The 18,245-nt window shown below is 43.8% G+C and overlaps 2 protein-coding genes across 3 annotated transcripts in view; both read left to right on the top strand.

The window, feature by feature from the left end:
- LOC310821210 (histone H3.2) overlaps positions 1-18,245 on the top strand; it is a gene marked incomplete at its 3' end in the record, with an annotated part of 91,619 nt that overhangs the window by 26,840 nt on the left and 46,534 nt on the right. The window lies entirely within an intron of this gene.
- On the top strand, positions 135-6,032 carry LOC310821226 (uncharacterized protein). Of its 2 annotated transcripts, none has more exons than XM_083693191.1 (4): positions 135-241; positions 3,051-3,281; positions 4,401-4,631; positions 4,857-6,032. In XM_083693191.1, exons 2-4 carry the CDS (start codon positions 3,053-3,055, stop codon positions 5,087-5,089), a joined length of 693 nt encoding a protein of 230 aa, XP_083549317.1. In that variant the 5' UTR covers positions 135-241; positions 3,051-3,052; the 3' UTR covers positions 5,090-6,032. The 2 variants fall into 2 exon arrangements, with proteins under 2 accessions (XP_083549317.1, XP_083549318.1); XM_083693192.1 differs by having other exon boundaries at positions 165-315.

Here is an 18,245-nt window from a genome sequence, read left to right as displayed (position 1 = left end):
GTGCCGTTTTGTGGCACATCGTCGAACTTCAGAGACATTCGGTATTTCGGTAAGGTGTCTTACCATTGGAGGAAAAGCAATGACACACCACATACGCGCCCAAAAAGTCTTTAAATACGTCATCAACCCATTTCCTCAATTTTCATCTGGTCGGGAAAGACTGAGCGTTCTGGGGTTCTTTCGCGAGAGGTGGAACGGAATCGTTTAAGTATCCAAGTGTTCCTAGCTGTCTGATATAGTGGTACGTATTGCAAATCCTTGGAGAAATGTCTTCTGTAAATGAATGAAATCTGCGAGAGAAAGGCCTTTCAACAGGTAAGAAAAATGCTAGTTAGCTAGCTAGGCTACAAACACAGCAACACGCCATTAGCTAGCTAACATTAGCTTTACAGCTAAAGGTAACGGGATACCATACTCCTGAATTAATGTAAATCCTTTGGACAGCAAGAGTCGCCAAAATACCATTTGTGAAAATTGACAGATGGCTCGTCGGGTGGTTGTTCCTTTTGACGGGCCCGAAGCAATTTGCCAAACAGAGGCTGGACTGATGGTGGCACCACTTCCCCAAACTGGAAAACAGAATTGTCAACCATTTAAGAGTAAACAATGGTACTTAGTCTCTTTATGACCTTGACATTAGCCGCTCTGTAGCTATGTAGTAATTATGCACAATCACAGTGCTGGCTGAATAACATTTATATTATTAATAAGGTAGTGTAACCACGTTAACAGTCGCAGAGATGCAAAGCTTCCCTCGTCTAAGGCAGCTAGATTGTTAGCTTGTTAGCTTTGACTGGAGCTCCTAGCCGGATAGATAGATAGGTACTTTATTGATCCCCAATGGGAAGTTAAGGCGTTACAGCAGCTCACATCACAAACAACCAAACATCAACAACAAAATAAAGTGACAATAGAATAAAATAGACATCGGAAACATTATATACAGTAACAACAGTCCAGTTATGATTTAACATCCCCCAGATTACTCTGATCACCCCGATCGAGCCAGCGAGGAGTTGTACAGTCTTATTGCGGCAGGCAGAACGTATCCTATAGCGCTCCTTAGTGCAACGTGGTTGTAGTAGTCTGTTGCTAAAGGAGCTTCTCTGCTCTGCCACAATGTCCTGCAGGGGATGGGAGGGATTGTCCATGATGGCCAGGAGTTTAGTCCTCATCCACCTGTTGGCCACCTCCTCCACAGTGTCCAGGATGACACCGAGGACAGAACCAGCCTTCCTAATCAGGTTGTTCAGCCTCTTGGTGTCACCTTCCTTGATTCTGCCCCCCCCCCCAGCATACCACCACATACAGCACTGCGCTAGCCACCAATGACTGGTAGAACATGTCCTGCACACGCCAAAGGACCTGAGCCTCCTCTGGAAATAAAGCCAGCTCTGGCCCTTCTTGTACAAGACATCTGTGTTACCAGTCCAGTCCAGTTTATTGTCCAGGTGCACCCCCCGGTACTTGTAGCTCTGGACCACCTCCACGTCCTCTCCCTGGATGGAAACAGGAGACAAGGGGACCCTAGTCCTCCTGAAGTCCACCACCATCTCAGAATCAGAATTATTTTGTTTGGCCATGCAGGAAATTGACTTGGTGAGGTTGGTGCATGGGACATAAAAAAAAAAAGCAAATATTGACAAGAAATTTACAAAATAGCAAAATATTAACAAAATAGCAATAACAAATTTACAAAAAAGAACAATAAAACAATACATTTTGTAGGCTGTGCGAGGCTAAGTGGCAATGAGGCTAGAGGCTGTGAAATAGGTATGGGGCATGTACACTATAAATTAGAATAATTTAAAATAATTATAAATTACACTACATCTCCTTTGTCCTGCTGGTATTGAGTTAGTGTTAGGGTTAGGGTTGTTTTGCTCACACCACTCAACAAAACTGTCCACCAGTCCTCTGTACTGTGCCTCCTGGCCTCCACTGACGCATCCCACAATAGCAGAATCGTCGAGAACTTCTGTCGATGGCAAGTATCTGTGATGTGCCTGAAGTCCGGGGTATAGAGGGTTAGGGGAAGGGAGCCAGAACTGTCCCCTGGGGGGCGCCAGTGCTGCTCACCACCCAGTCCGACACACATCCCTCCAGCCATACAAACTGTGGCCTGTTGGTCAGGTAGTTCGTAATCCAGAAAACAATGGGGAGTCCACCTGCATCCTCAGGAGCTTATTCGCAAGTAGTAAGTGCTGTGTGGTGTTAAATGCACTTAATAGCAGTCAAATTAATAGCATCCTCCTCTATGTAGTCCTATGGACAGATAGAGTCAGAGACGTATCGAAATAGAAATGACCCCGTTTGTGGATAGAATCCCTCTTTCACCGACTCTGGTGGTACGTCGGGTGGTTGTCCACTTTGACGGGCGTCACTCTTGCCAAATTTCTCTTGCAAAGTCATGTAATAGCAAGTAAAGGGAGTAAGGGAGCTAACTTTGACAAAATCCCAGGTTGGAGCTAAAGTTAGCTCGCTTCGTAGAGCCCAAACCTATTTGAAAAGTGTGTTTATTAATTCTTTGCAAGGCACATTTGGCTAGCTTGATTGATGCCAGTCAAAGGGGACAACCACCCGACGGACCACCAGAGTCAGTGAAAGAGGGATTCTAGCCACAAACTGTTTTAGCGGGGTCATTTTTATTTCTATACGTCTCCGACTATCTGTCTACAGGACTGTATAGAGGAGGATGCTATCCGGCTTGACGCTCCTAGTCATTGTTAGAGTGTTCGTCTGTCTGAAAATGTTCAATATACTCGTAGGCGTAGCGTTCTGTAGCCTATTCTTACAAATTATGTTGGTAAAGGAGACGAATGGGATTATATGCGATAATAAAGCCTCTGCAAAGTGTAATAATAAATGACTGACGTTGATTATAATCAGGAGTAATGGAAGGATTTCTTTCAATTTATTTTGAACGCTCATGAATATACTATGGATCTGATTACTGATCAAATGGTTTGATCTTGTTGAATGAGAGAAGAGAAGGAGGACTGAAATGTAGTAGCAGTACTTAACCCCTCTTTCTCTCTCTCCCTCTCCAGTGATGTCGGGGAACTCAGCAGACTCGTGCTCGGAGGGTGAGTCGGATGGTGAGCAGGGAAAGGGTGAGGTGGCCGCGCCTGCGCCCACTCCCACTGTGCTGTATGTGAAGAGGGGGAAGGCCAACGGTAGGGTTCCACGCACCAAGAAACTCAAGGCCACGCCCTCCTCTGCCTCGCACTTCTCGCCATCCCACTCTGGACGCAGGAGAGGCTCAGGCCAGCTCAAACCAGGTGTGTTTATCATATGCCTTGTTTTTTTGTCATTATTATTAAAATCTTACGAAGTTACAGATGAACTGACTAGTTTTGACATTAATGGAAGAGGAAGTCACTTCCCCAGTTTAATCCACAGGGTGGAGCTCTCCTCATTCTGCTTCCAGATAGTTTACCTCTTGCACCACTAGATGGTGCTGTTGCAACGTGGGTTCAAAGGAGGAAAACCACACAGAGATTGACCAAGGAATACATAGTATTGCATTCTTCATTTGGAACCAGTCAGGTCCCGATTTCAAATTGGGGTCCCCTGAGAAATTCAAACTCACCTCTATGATTCGATAAATATGACACAGACATGTTTATTTTGTGTGAAGACAAACATTGTTAATTGCACCTTTAGCCTACAGTGCAGCGTTTTGGGTTCATACCCAACAAATTAGAGTGTCTAATTAAATGAAAGGGCAAAATCGAGTCGATTGGAAACGCATTTCAATCCAATCCATTTGACATACTATTTGTTCCGTGTGCATTTTGGCCACCTGTCTCCATGGGCTGGGGTTTGGTGTGGAGGGAGGCTGGGGTTTGGTGTGGAGGGAGGCTGTGCTTCTGCTGTGGAGATTTGATTCAGCACGAATCCGACTGGACTCCACCAGGGGTTTGGTCTTGCTCTGATTTCTAAGAATGAACAGGACCGAAACGATCAGTCACATCATTTGCGTATTGCACTGTGGCCCAAGACCAACCCCTGAAAACATCCCGAAAACCAGTGGTCACAGCAGGCACTCTCGCTTCCCTAATATAGGCCAGTCACCCCAACTGTGTGAAGTTTGGTGAGCACATCGTTTTGGAAAATCCATCGGTTCTGTAGCCTATTCTTACAAATTATGTTGGTAAAGGAGACGAATGCGATTATATGCGATAACAAAGCCTCTGCAAAGTGTAATAATAAATGACTGACGTTGATTATAATCAGGAGTAATAGAAGGATTTCTTTCAATTTATTTTGAACGCTCATGAATATACTATGGATCTGATTACTGATCAAATGGTTTGATCTTGTTGAATGAGAGAAGAGAAGGAGGACTGAAATGTAGTAGCAGTACTTAACCCCTCTTTCTCTCTCTCTTTCTCCAGTGATGTCGGAGAACTCAGCAGACTCGTGCTCGGAGGGTGAGTCGGACGGTGAGCAGGGAAAGGGTGAGGTGGCCGCGCCTGCGCCCACTCCCACTGTGCTGTATGTGAAGAGGGGGAAGGCCAACGGTAGGGTTCCACGCACCAAGAAACTCAAGGCCACGCCCTCCTCTGCCTCGCACTTCTCGCCATCCCACTCTGGACGCAGGAGAGGCTCAGGCCAGCTCAAATCAGGTGTGTGTGTACGCCCAAAATGTGTGTGTGTTTGTGCGCTGAAATCAGGTGTGTGTACGCCCAAAACATGGGCGGGTGTGTGTGAGTACACCATGACATGTGTAAGGATTAAAGATTCATGACCAACATTGAAGTGTGTATGACATGTATACTTGTGAGTGTCTGTGTGACCTACCTAACAGAAGTGTCCTATGAAAAGCACTAAAACTCCCTCCATCCACACAGGCAAGCGTGGCGTCCTGAAGCGCCCGTGGTCAGATGCGGAGCGTGCGGCCGTGGAGGAACACCTGACCAGCAACATCACAGAGCTTCGCGTCCCGGGCAAGGCGGACTGCGAGCGCTGCCTGCAGCTCTGCCCCCTGCTGGTGACCAACCAGCGCGACTGGAGGGCCATCAAGTTCTACTGTCACAACCGCATACAGTTGCTGAAGAAGAACCAGCGCCGCGCCACAAAATAGTGCGCGACCAAAATAGTGCGGTCTGAGACAGGCCACAGGGCTCTACCTCCCATGCCCGTGGCTCTGGTCAGACGATGTGCACTCCGTAGGGGACTAGGGTGTGAGAGAGAGAGAGAGAGACGAAGGAACGGGCCTCAATTTCGTTGTATATGGACTTGTATGTCTGTTTGTTTTTTTCCTTTCCAAAATGGACACTGTTGACTTGAGAGAGAACCACAGGCTTCAAGTGTTGTTGTTGTTGGGATGTTGTGGTGAAACACTCGAGTGTATCATTTGGACGATCTCTTACAACGACTGGACGTTTCGGCCTGTTGCGCATTTGTTGTTCATCAAGCAGTAAAACAGAAAGGGTGCTTCACACTGTCTCTATGGTCCCATGTGAGGAGAAGATGGCCCTATCTATATAACTTGTGTTGGATGTTACTTCAAAGTGATTCATCTTTTTGGGTGGTTGTACTATTTAGTGTGCTCATTTAGCCGCGTGATGTTTTTGTTACATGCAGTGTAGTTGCATTGTTTGTTTTGATTGTTTGCTTGTGTTTTTTCTACAACGAGGGTAGCATGCAACCGGCTATCTGAGTCTCCGTGGTTGGCAGTGTCCTCTCTTCCTCGCCTCCTTCTCAAAACGCATGGGAGGAAACAGTCTGAGGGGAGGAACGATGACGGTATCCTCCAATGAGTTTTGACAAGGAGGTGAGGATGGAGTATGCGAGGAGGCAAGGAGGCAAGGAAAGTCTAAATCTGTGTCCAGGAGACCAGCCTGTTGAGTGTGACTTACCAGAAATCTTTGTCTGAGTGAACTTAAACTAACTGATGGTTTGGGCTATTCGTAATTATAGAACTGTGGTTTGTAAATATTCACAGAAACACAAAGAAAAAAAAAACTACACAATGTATCATGCCTTGTTTTTTGTCATTATTATTAAAGTCTTACAAAGTTACAGCTGAACTGACTAGTTTTGACATTCATGGAAGAGGAAGTCACTTCCCCAGTTAATCCACTGGGTGGAGCTCTCCCCATTCTGCTCCAGATAGTTGCCATATAGTTGTTTCTCTTTTTATTATTTTTTTAAATCAGTTTCGATCAGTCATGTCCGTTTGTCATTCTCCGACGCTTCAAAACTATACTGAAGAAATGATATCTATAAAATTCAACCGTTCTTCCTGTTCTGAAATGATGGTAATTGTATTCCTGCTATATTCATGTCACAAAACTTATGTCACCCTATTATTCTATCCAGATTGTTTGGGAGGTTTAATTTAATCCTTGTAGCTACAGTATCAGTGTACCCAGGATGCAGGTCATGATGTTGTCCACATGAGGGCGCTGATGATGTCACTGTGCTGCAGGTCAGCTGGTTAAATTCATCAACACACACGAATATTTTGTCATACATTTTTCACAAATCCCAAAAAATGGAAATGAACTGCTGCACCTTGATTTGAAGACTTTTATTGCGTTTGAAGTTCTCTGATGTATTCCTAATAGAAGATGAAACAGATAAAAGCAGCCAAATGGCTAAACAGCTGGCCAAACTAAAACTTCTGCCCAAACTTAACATATTGGTCTTCCCTGTTTGTCGGATCATTTTCATACAAATTTCCCAGTCAGTCTTAAACTGCATTGAAGAAGCATTTGTTACAGTCTAGTTTACTAACTTTACATAGGAGGAGCTACAATACAACAGTACCAGCTTGACTTACTAGTGTGTGTTTGTGTGAGAGAGAGAGAGTGTGTGTATGTCTGTTCTCTTTGGTCGGGAGGCAGATAGAGAAGACAAACAGCATGCAGTAATACGTGGACGCAGCAGCCGCGCTACTCGGTCACGGCTGTCCTGGCGCCCCGCTGGTGGAACGAGCTTCCCACTACGGTCATGACTGCAGAGTCACTACCGATCTTCCTCCGTAGATTGAAGTCCTCCATCTCTTCAGGCTACATCTCAACTCATCTCATCTCAATGGGTAATAAAGATCAAATAACAAGGCACAATTGTCTCTGAATGTTAAACATCTCTACCTATGGGATGACATGACTGTAGATGACTTCCTTCTACCTGGTCAGTGCTGTCTGAACCCAACCAATGGATTTTATGTGTTTGACAATGCAGATGAATCCAATGTACTGTAATAATCACCGGGATAGAAACAGTTAGCAGATCTCGCTCTAACATTGAGTCTGTGGGAGCCTGTGGGAAACCAAAGGCTTGAAATAGTTTGTTTTTGCTTTTTGTGTTTGTCAACTTCAAGTTATCATTTCAGTTTCTACCTGCTTGGCTATTAAAGTATTACTTATTTCACATTTGCTTCTCTACCATAAACAGACACACACCCTCAATAAAATCAAAACTTGTGTGTCTATTTATGGTAGAGAAGCAAATGTGAAATGAATAATACTTTAATAAGGTAAATCAAGCATCAACCAAGCAGCTAGAAACTGAAATGACAACTTGAAGTTGACAAGCACAAAAAGCAGAAACAAACGGTCTACACTGACGGTATTGCCAGCAGAGGACAATTTCAAGCCTTTGCTGAATGGCTTCATGGGGAATAAAGATCTAATAAGGTGCAATTGTCTCTAAATGTTACACAGCTCTACTTACGGGATGACATTACTGTAGATAACTTTGTTTTACCTGGCCAGTGTTGACTGAACCCAACCAAAGGATTTTATGTGTTTGACAATCGATAACTTTCGAGAAACTTTTGAGAAACTAAAGACCTCTTCATCCCCACTACTCTACCCTCTGCAAGTTTCTCTCCTGTAAATACATTTAAAAAAAAAAAGAATAAAAATAAATCTTCCTTCTTCTAGCATTGTGACTGCCAATAGCCCCTGGTCCTAGCATAGACTACTTTTTCTTATGATGATTGATGGATAGATGATTCATTTACTTAGACAAATGTATTTGTTGGAAGTCGCTTTGGATAAAGGCGTCTGCTAAATGCCATGAATGTAAATGTAATGTAAATGTAGAAACAGTTAGCAGATGGAACTCTAACAACGAAATTTCAAGACCCAGTGATGGCTCTGGAGGTAGGTTCGGAACATGTTTTTGAATATGTTTGCTCAAACATTCAAGTCAAGAATAACAAACGAAGTACGGGAAGTGTGAAGAAGTCATGGCTCAGCAGTTAATACTTTGCCCCAAGATCAGGGGATTGTAGGTTCAAGACCCAGTGATGTCTCTGGAGGTAGGTTTGAAACATGCTTTTGAATAGGTTTGCTCAAACCTTCAAGTCAAGTATAAGAAATGAAGTATGCAAGGAGTGTGAAGGAGTCATGGCTCAGCGCTTCATACCTCACCCAAGATCACGGGATTGTAGGTTCGAGACCCGGTCAAGGCTCTGGAGCTAGGTTCGGTTTTGAATGTTTCCTCAAGCCTTCAAGTCAAGTATAAGAAACGAATTGCGAAAAACGCAAAGGAGTCGTGGCTCAGCGGTTAATACCTTGCCCCAACAATAAAGTTGGATCTAATCTAATATGGAGTTGAATCCTAGACTGTGAGTGAAGGTTGTATGAACCATGACTAGCAACCACTGCTAGAGAGCAGGCATCACAAGTACAATGCATCACTACTGTATGTGTAAAACTCCACATACAACTACACTGTGTAAAAGGATATGTCAACACATTTGGGTGGAACAGCATGGGAGTAGGGTCAGAGACAGGTAGCAGTAAATGGCTTTGATGTAACTCTCAGGCCAAATCACTGTAGCCAAAAAGACAGGTAAAAAGGGAGGCATCTCATGTAATCTCAAATCTAAAACACAATCAAACAAAACCAAAACAATTATTTCTTACTGTAATTTGTTTGGTGAAGGCAACAACTTCTTCCAAGCCTTGTGGCTGACTGATTGATTGGTAATGAGATTCAGCTGGGCTCCAACAAGGGTTGGCTGGAAGGGCATGGCAGTGGTGTTGTGAGGGGAAGGGGGATGTCATAATTCAAACACTCCTGGGGAGCTCAGAAGGTTATGACAGTAAGTTCATGTTCTCACATATTTGGAGTAACTAACTAAAATATTACATTTTCTGCTTACTAACTGTCTAGGTGAGGGGAGAGGAGGAGGGTGAGCCTTGATTAGTGCAGGGGAGAGGAGGAGGAGGAGGGTGAAACTTGACTAGGTGGGGGGAGAGGAGGGGGAGACTTGACGAATGCAGGGGAGAGGAGGAGGAGGAGGAGGAGGGTGAGACTTGACCAGGTTAGGGGAGAGGAGGTGGGTGAGACTTGACTAGGTGAGGGGAGAGGAGGAGGGAGAGACTTGACTAGGTTAGGGGAGAGGAGGAGGGAGAGACTTGACCAGGTTAGGGGAGAGGAGGAGGGAGAGACTTGACCAGGTGAGGGGAGAGGAGGAGGGAGAGACTTGACTAGGTGAGGAGGAGGGACAATGTTCCTAATATAGGTTCCATAAACCTGATGGTAATCTTTATGCTGACTCAAGCATCTCCTTCACTTCTGCTGTGGTAACTTGTGCTCTTTTCCCTCCCTCCCTCCCTCCCTCCCTCCCTCTCTCTCTCTCTCTCTTCTGTCTATTGTTTTTGCTCTCTCTCCTCCTTGCCCCCCTCCCTCCCTATGGCTCCCTCCTTTACAATACCCTGTGTTTACCAGTATTTGACTCCCCTCTGCTGGTGAAGATAAGACAGTACAACACAGAGACATCAGATTGTGCAGAATGTGCAGTGACTGGGAAAGTTTGTAAATGGTGAAATGAAACAGAAATACAAATTACACTTGCTCTTCCATTTTCTAATGATTGTATGAAGAGGTTAAACTGGAAACTAAGTTGTGAAGAGCCACTCCTTTAAGTGTGTATACATTTATAGCCTCTCCTTTTCAGAGTCTCTCAACTCTGGTCAGTCGTCACTGTCTGGTGGAGCAAGAATGGACTGAAGTACAGCGACTTTCTAATCACATTTCTTAATTACTAATTCAATCTTAACTGTATTTGATCCTTTTTTCTCCAAACTTTCCTCTTGCAGTCACACTTGTCTATTGATAATATGATTTGATCTTGATATGATAATTTGTCTTATCTGTCCACAAGACTCTTTTCCAGACCTCTGCAGGCTTTTTATGTTTTTTTTTAGCAAACTGTAACCTGACCATCCTTTTTTAGGATAACTAGTGGATTGGACCTTGCAGTGAAGCCTCTGTAGTTCGGCTAGTTCGGCTTTTTCTTAATTATGGTTAGCATTCTTTGTCATCCACTGTAGAAGTCTTCCTTGGAATACCAGACGGTTTGTGATTGTGGAACTCACCAGTGGTATCCTTCTTTTTTGATGATGTTCAAAATTGTTGATTTTAGTAAGTCTAAGGTTTTGGCTATGTTTCTTATTGATTTTTCGGATATTTCAGCCTCATAATGGCTTCCTTGACATTCATTGACGTCTCTTTGGTCCTCATGTCGACAGACGTCAAAAGCAGAATCCAAAGGCAAACGCATGAATTGTTTGATTTGAAATCCAAACTCTTGGAGTAGAGACACAATGATCCCTCTTTCCAATACCTACAGAGGGCACTGGAGATAGATTTGATGGGTAGTTGAAATAAAGTGAGTCTTTATTATGGTAGCGGATAAAGTGAAAGATTGGTTGGTTGGATGGATGGATGAATTAATAGATGATAGAGAGATGGATAGATGAGAGAAGGTTAGATAGATGAAAGAAGGTTAGATAGATGAGAGAGGATGGATAGATGAGAGAAGGTTAGATAGATGAGAGAGGATGGATAGATGAGAGAGGATGGATAGATGAGAGAGAGGATGGATAGATGAGAGAGAGGATGGATAGATGAGAGAGGATGGATAGATGACAGAGGATGGATAGATGAGAGAAGGTTAGATAGATCGGTAGATGGATAGATGAGAGAAGGTTAGATAGATCGGTAGATGGATAGATGAGAGAGGATGGATAGATGAGAGAAGGTTAGATAGATCGGTAGATGGATAGATGAGAGAAGGTTAGATAGATCGGTAGATGGATACTGTAAGTAGATAAACAGATGAAGTTAGACAAATGAGGGGCAGATAGATAGATAGATGAGGGACAGAGATGAGTTTTAGATGAGTTTTAAGTTAAATATGGCTAGGTTGGGTGGATGGATGGTTGGATAGATGAAAGAGAAAGTAGTGGAGTAGAAATAAGGGTTCTAACTTTAACCATTTAGGGTTCTTCGGCGTGTTCCAGTAAGAGAACCCTTTTAGGAAGAAAGGGTTCAACTTAGAGTAAACTTTCCCTTATCAAGTAATAGGTAACTTAGTTAAGTACATTTTCATAGTATCTTCCCAACAATGCTCTCCAACTCTGTGGCTAAGTCGATTTTGATTTGATTTGATACAGTATTTTGCAGCCAGCAACATCAGCAACCCAGTGGATTTGGGAATGTATTGGTTAATGATTAGTTTGTGACTTATTTTTCAACTTCATGTTTTTTTGGCCTCCTTAGTTTAAAGATACCAGAGGGTCAGACTAATTCATCCGGTGTAAAGGAGGTGTGTGTGTGTGTGTGTGTGTGTGTGTGTGTGTGTGACCTGACGTCTTGGAGAGCCCTGTGCCCCACCTGGAGTGAACCTGACTTATATAACCTAAAATATAAATGTCCTGGTTTAACGTGTAGAGATGGGTTCATCACTACCCTCTAGTGTTCTTCCACTGGGTGCACTGAGACAAAATAGTTCTGAAATGTCACCAGTAATGTCATCCCATAGGTAGAGATGTTTAACATTCAGAGACAATTGTGCCTTGTTATTCAATCTTTATTCCCTAGAAAGCCAGACCTTGTTCCAGACCTACCCAGATGAATCTGATCGAATGCAACAATCCCTTTTGTTCTGTAATGTGTATGTGCAATATAATGTATATGAACAAGACCAAAAGTGTGGGACAATGAAGCTTTTCTGAATCTGAATCTCAAAGATGATCATAAAGCGATATTGCAAAGAACCATAGGAGTCCAGTACATATTAGGCTGTCATTGTAGATGTGTACACAGTAGCAGCTTTTAACACCAGTTGGATGTGGCTTGGGAGGGCAATGGTCTGGGCAGTGTGAGGTCCCATGCACACACATGCATCTGTTTGTGTGGAGTGTGCATGAAGTTGATCAATACCAGGATTTCCATCCACCACAGTGGTACTGCACCTATAGTTTGATTGACATCCCTCTCAATCAATCCATCCATCCAATCTTGCCTTCAGCCAATGGGCTTCACTGGCAGGGCCAGTATAAAAGGACTGGGACACCCCCCCAGCAAGTCCTTTGCTGATGGACTCCTTGCTGAAAGCATGTGCATTTAGTTTTTGAGGTGTTTTTCCTGTGCATCTAGTAAGTAGTTTTAGTTTTGCAAATTGTGATTTCCAGTGTTTGGTTTGAGTTTTGGCTTCACCAGATCAAATTAGATGCACCCAAACATGAAAATTAGGTTTCTGTCATTTTCCAGGACTCTTTATGTACAAATCTAGCCCTGCTACGCTCCTTCAAATCCTCTATTTTTGATAGGTGTGATTTAAGTGGTTGACTTGGTTAGCATGATCTGCTCATGTTATCGGGTGCATGCTCTGGGTAGTAAAACTCAATCAAATAAACAAATTATATAATTTGTTGACATTTTACTTTCCTCCCATGTTAGTCAGCACAAGACCTGTTCACTAACTTATCTGAGTAGTTGCTGACAATTTTACAAAGCTAGCTACAAAGTAACTCAACAAATGTAATAGCATCCAACAGCAAACAGAAAAGCTGTGTAAATTCACAAGACTGCTAACAAATTGGTCAACATCATTCATCCCAGAACCAAGGAACAATTGCTGCCACTTGCTGCTTTTTGAGCAATTTAATTATGAACAAATATATTATGTAGCCTAACATTCACCCAGAAATGATTTGATATGGAAATCAGTCACTTTAGCCATGGTTTTCCCTTTTGGGCATGCAAATAAAACAATTGAGTCTCAAATATGTACCCTTTGTCCTGAAGTGTACACTTCTGCTCTCCTCAACATGGTTCCTCAAGGATTAAAAAATAAGTTTAATCTCATGGTTTTACATCCATGGGTTGCAGTACACAGAAATAGGAGTGCAGAATTATGATGAAGACCATGCATATGCCATGATGCTAAACCAAGATGGCCACCTTAGCCTTGACAAAATGGCCCCTGCATGTTCGAGGTGCTGTCTCTAAACCTTTACGACTTCTCTCCCATATTCAAAGCTTAATATACTCAGTAATACATCAATGTACTGGCCTGAACTTTGCTGACACACATTACCCCTTTGAGATATTCCAAAGGGGTAATGTGTTTGCCCACTATTTTAACAATATACTTTCTTGACATATTGTAAAGTTACAGAAACTTTTAGGTCGGGTGGGACCTAACTTCCTGTCTTGCTTCTGCAAGGTTAAGTATTGCATGGTCCTGAGTGGCAGAGTTGGTGGCAATGGAAATGTGCATTTGTCGTAAGCAGCTTGGTGACGGAATGGTATGGAACATGCCCCATGAGCAGAATGTAGCTATTTGAAATGTTCATGCTACTGATGTTGTTGCACTTCTTTTTTTTTTGCAGGTGTCTGCGAGTGATGTCTTTGCGTCCCAGTGGTGTAATGGTAAAGGACAGGTCCCGCAAGCCCAGCTGAGGCCATGAGGTAAGTTGAGCAGTTTCCAAGTGACCTTCCTTTGGAAGGTTTAGGTGGTGGCTAATTATTGGTGAAGATGCTTCTTAGAAGAAGAATTTTATATATATAATATATAGAAAATTCTTCTTCTAAGAAGCATTTTTACCAAGAATTAGCCACCACCTAACCCTTCTGAAGGAAGGTGGATAAAGAGATATCTATATGTTTTTTTATTTTAAAAATCAGCTTTATTCTCGATAACCGCTGCTGGACATTGTTCTGGAAGGGCGGGGGGGACACTCCCTCACCCCCACTTTCCTTTTGCCCGAGCCTTGTCCGCAGCTTGCGGGGGGACACTCCCTTACATCCCCCCCATTTTCCTTTTCTTTTGCCCGAGCCTTGTCCACAGCTTGCGGGGGGGACACTCCCTCACATCCCCCCCACTTTCCTTTTCTTGTGCCCGAGCCTTGTCCACAGCTTGCGGGGGGGACACTCCCTCACATCCCCCCACTTTCCTTTTTTGTCTGAGCGTTGTCCGCAGCTTGCAGGGGGACACTCCCTCACATCCCTTTTTTTTTTTTTTGTCTGAGCGTTGTCCGCAACTTGTGGGGGGGGACACTCCCCTCACACTTTCCTTTTTTTTTTTTGCTTGAGCCTTGTCCGCAGCTTGCGGGGGGGGACATTCCCTCACATCACCCCCACTTTCCTTTTTTTTTTTGTCCAAGCCTTGTCCGCACCTTCCAAGTCATCCACCGTGGTGACATCTTGCACCGATGTTCCGGTAAGCTACCTTAGGCAGCACGGCTTCTCTACCTTGCGATAGCAGCCACAGGGTCTCGCACATGTTCCAGAGCCATGACCGGGTCTCGAACCTCTAACCCCGTTATGATGGGGCAAGGTACTAACCGCACAGCCACGAGTCCTTCACACTTTACATACTTCGTTTCTTTTATTTGACTGGAAGGTTTGAGGAATGTGCATTTGTTGTAAGCAGCTGGGTGACGGAATGGTATGGAACATGCCCCATGAGCAGAAGGTAGCAGGTTTCGATGTCCATGATGTTGTTGCACTTTTTTTTCTTTTTTTTTTTTGAACCTGTCTGCTGATGTAAATGTCAAAATTACGAAGAGATGTGTGTTTGTTGTGAGCGGCCCGGTGGCACAGTGGTAAAGCACTTGTTCTGTAAGTAGAACGTTGCTGGTTCGAACCCAGCTGAGGCCATGAGAGGAAGGAGTGCAGCTGAGGCCGTGGGAAGAAAGCGCAGTGAGAGGAAGATGAAAAGAGTAGAGTTTACAAGTGAGATTGTCTTATACTTGACTTGAAGGTTTGAGCAAACATATTCAAAACCTAACCTAGCTCCAGAGCCGTCACCGGGTCTTGAACCTATAACCCTTTGATGACAGGGCAAGGTACTAACCACAGAACCACAGCTCCTTCACACTTACCATACTTTGTTTCTTATATTTGACTTGAGGGTTTGAGGAAACATATTCAAAATCAAAACTAGCTCCAGACCCGTCACCGGGTCTTGAACCTATAACCCTTTGATGATGGGACAAGGTAGTAATCGCAGAGCCACAGCTCCTTCACACTTTACAAACTTTGTTTCTTATATTTGACTTGAGGGTTTGAGGAAACATATTCAAAACCAAACCTAGCTCCAGAGCCATCACCGGGTCTTGAACCTACAATCCCCTGATCTTGGGGCAAGGTATTAACCGCTGAGCCACGACTCCTTTGCATTTTTTGCAATTCGTTTTTTATACTTGACTTGAAGGTTTGAGCAAACATATTCAAAACTAAACATGGCTCCAGAGCCATAACCAGGTCTTGAATACCTGCCTCTGACCCTACTTCTATACTGTTCCACTCAAATGTTTTGAGATATCCTTTTACACAGTGTAGTTGTATGTGGAGTTTTACACAGTTGTGATGCATTGCTGCATTGATGTGGCTTGGGAGGGCAATGGTCTGAGCAGTGTGATGTCCCATGCACACACATGCACCTGTGTGTGTGTGGAGTGTGCATGAAGTAGATCAATGCCAGGATTTCCATCCACCACAGTGGCACTGCACCTATAGTTAGATTGACATCCCTCTAACCCAATCAATCCATCCAATCTTGCCTTCAGCCAATAGGCTTCATCGGCAGGGCCAGTATAAAAGGACTGGGACACACCCCCAGCAAACCCTTTACCTATGCACTCCTTGCTGAAACCATGTGCATTTAGTTTTTGAGGTGTTTTTCCTGTGTCTCGTAAGTGCTTTTAGTTCTGCAAATTGTGATTTCCAGTGTTTGGTTTGACATTTTACTTTACCCATGTTAGTCAGCATTAGACTTGTTCGCTAACTTATCTGAGTAGTTGCTGACAATTTTACAAAGCTAGCTGCAAAGTAACTCAACAAATGTAATAGCATCTAACTGCAAACAGAAAATCTGCATAAATTCACAACACTGTAGGCTGCGAACACTTCATAGTCATCCAAGAACCTAGGAACAAATGCCACATCTTGCTGCTTTTTGAGCAATTTAATTATGAAGAAATATAGTGTGTAACCTAACATTTACCCAGAAATGATTTGATATGGAAATCAGTCACTTTAGCCATGGTTTTCCCTTTTGGGCATGCAAGTAAAACAATTGAGTCCCAAATCTGTACCCTTTTTCCTGAAGTGTACACTTCTGCTCTCAACATGTTTCCTCAAGGCTTAAAAAAGCTTAATCCTATGGTTTTACATCCATGGGTTGCAGTACACAGAAATAGGAGTGCAGAATTATGATGAAGACCATGCATATGCCATGATGCTAAACCAAGATGGCCACCTTAGCCTTGACAAAATGGCCCCTGCATGTTCACGGTGCCATCTCGAAACCTTTATGACTTCTCTATTTTTTCTCTCCCATATTGAAAGCTTAATATACTCAGTAATACATCAATGTACTGGCCTGCACTTTGCTGACACACTAACCCTTTGAGATATTCCAGAGCTTGTTTGACTTGTATGACTTGACAGTCCTGGGGTCAGTTTTCTGAAAGCTTTGTAGCGAATGCAATACTTTATCAGGCCTACTCTGTCCTAGATCAGCACAGTGTAATAATGTGACAATAACCTTCTCCCCCGTCACCCTAACCCCAGTTACGGCGAGGAGCTGTCCTGGTGTCAGGAGGAGGTGCGGAGGCTGCAGGGGGCGCGGGAGGACTGCGGGGTAATGAGGAAAGACATTTAGAAAATGTCTATGAACAATTAGGAAACATTCAAAGCCACAACATCCTCTCAACATCAAAGTGGGGTCAGTGACCAGAGGCTGCAGCTGCAGGCTGAGAACATGCAGCTGCGCAGGGAGATGGACGAGCTGCGAAAGACCAGCCTGCTGACGCAGAGACGTGCCAAGCAACAGGTATGGAGGGGGGGACAGGGGGGAGAGGGGAAGGGAGGGATAGATAGAGGGACAGGGAGATGGGACAACTGTGCAAGACCAGCCTGCTAACGCAGAGACGTGCAAAGCAACAGGTATGGAGGGAGGGAGGGAGGAGGGGGGAGAAGGGAGCGATAGCGAGAGGGACAGGGAGATGGGACAACTGTGCATGACCAGCCTGTTAGCCCAGAGATGGGAGGGATTGGGAGTCAACAAGACGACCAACAAGTAGGAGTGAGTGGATTTAGTTTGCCTTTCTCATATAAAAAAAAAAGTGTCCAAAAAGATGGTCTAAGCTGGGGGTTGAGGAAGCTGAGTTCCAAGCTGAGTTGTTATGGTCCAATCCCATGGCATCAGGTTTATGAATCAAACAACATGTTAGACTAGGTTCAAGCAAAAGGAAGGAGGATGGAGGGAGGGCCAGCCTGAAGAAGCAGGGTGTGGATGTGCCAGACAGAGTAACTGACACACACACACACACACACACACACATGTAGACGGATTTTGGTGGCACCAGCCTTGATTTCAACGTGTATAACTATTTACAGTTGAAGGAGCCTGGCTCATCATTTGTCAATTCCTTTGCGTTTGTAATGTGTCTGAAAAAATTGCACCCTCGCCATTCCTTTGTGATTGTAATGCATCTCACACCTTGTCCTTTGTTGGGAATGATATTTGAGGAGAGGGACAGCAAGATGTTCTTTGAGTTTTGGGTTAGGCCCGCCACGGGCACCATTCTCCCACCATTCTCCTGTGTCCTTGACGCACGTTAACGTATGGTTAAAACTTAGTCATATGTTGCTTTGAAACTGTTAAATTGGTTATTTTGTTGATACTCTATTCTCATTTTCTGTTAAAACAGCACAACATAATCGTGACCAGGTTATCACAGAGTTTACCATTAATGTCTAATGTTCACATGCATAGTTAGCAACACGTACACTCGAGTCATCACATCAGGTATTTGACCATGTGACCACTCCTCACAATTTCTTATAAGTATGGTAATAGCATTTTGGGTATTCTTAATGGAATCTAGGGTCCAATATGATCGACTGTCTGTCACACAGGGATGAGCAAAGCATTATCGATCATGAACTATCTTTTGGAGTCAGATATAACGTAA

This window comes from Argentina silus (assembly GCF_951799395.1).
Source record: "Argentina silus genome assembly, chromosome: 21".
Classification (NCBI taxonomy): Eukaryota; Metazoa; Chordata; class Actinopteri; order Argentiniformes; family Argentinidae; genus Argentina; species Argentina silus.
Note: the sequence above shows the minus strand (reverse complement) of the source record. Positions and strands in the feature narration are given on the sequence as shown.

Excerpts from the sequence above, each read along its gene's own strand:
- LOC310821226 (XM_083693191.1), top strand. The coding sequence starts at position 3,053 with ATGTCGGGGAACTCAGCAGACTCGTGCTCGGAGGGTGAGTCGGATGGT. Across the intron at positions 3,282-4,400 it reads CTCAGGCCAGCTCAAACCAG|TGATGTCGGAGAACTCAGCA; the intron begins GTGTGTTTATCA and ends CTCTTTCTCCAG. Across the intron at positions 4,632-4,856 it reads CTCAGGCCAGCTCAAATCAG|GCAAGCGTGGCGTCCTGAAG; the intron begins GTGTGTGTGTAC and ends CCATCCACACAG.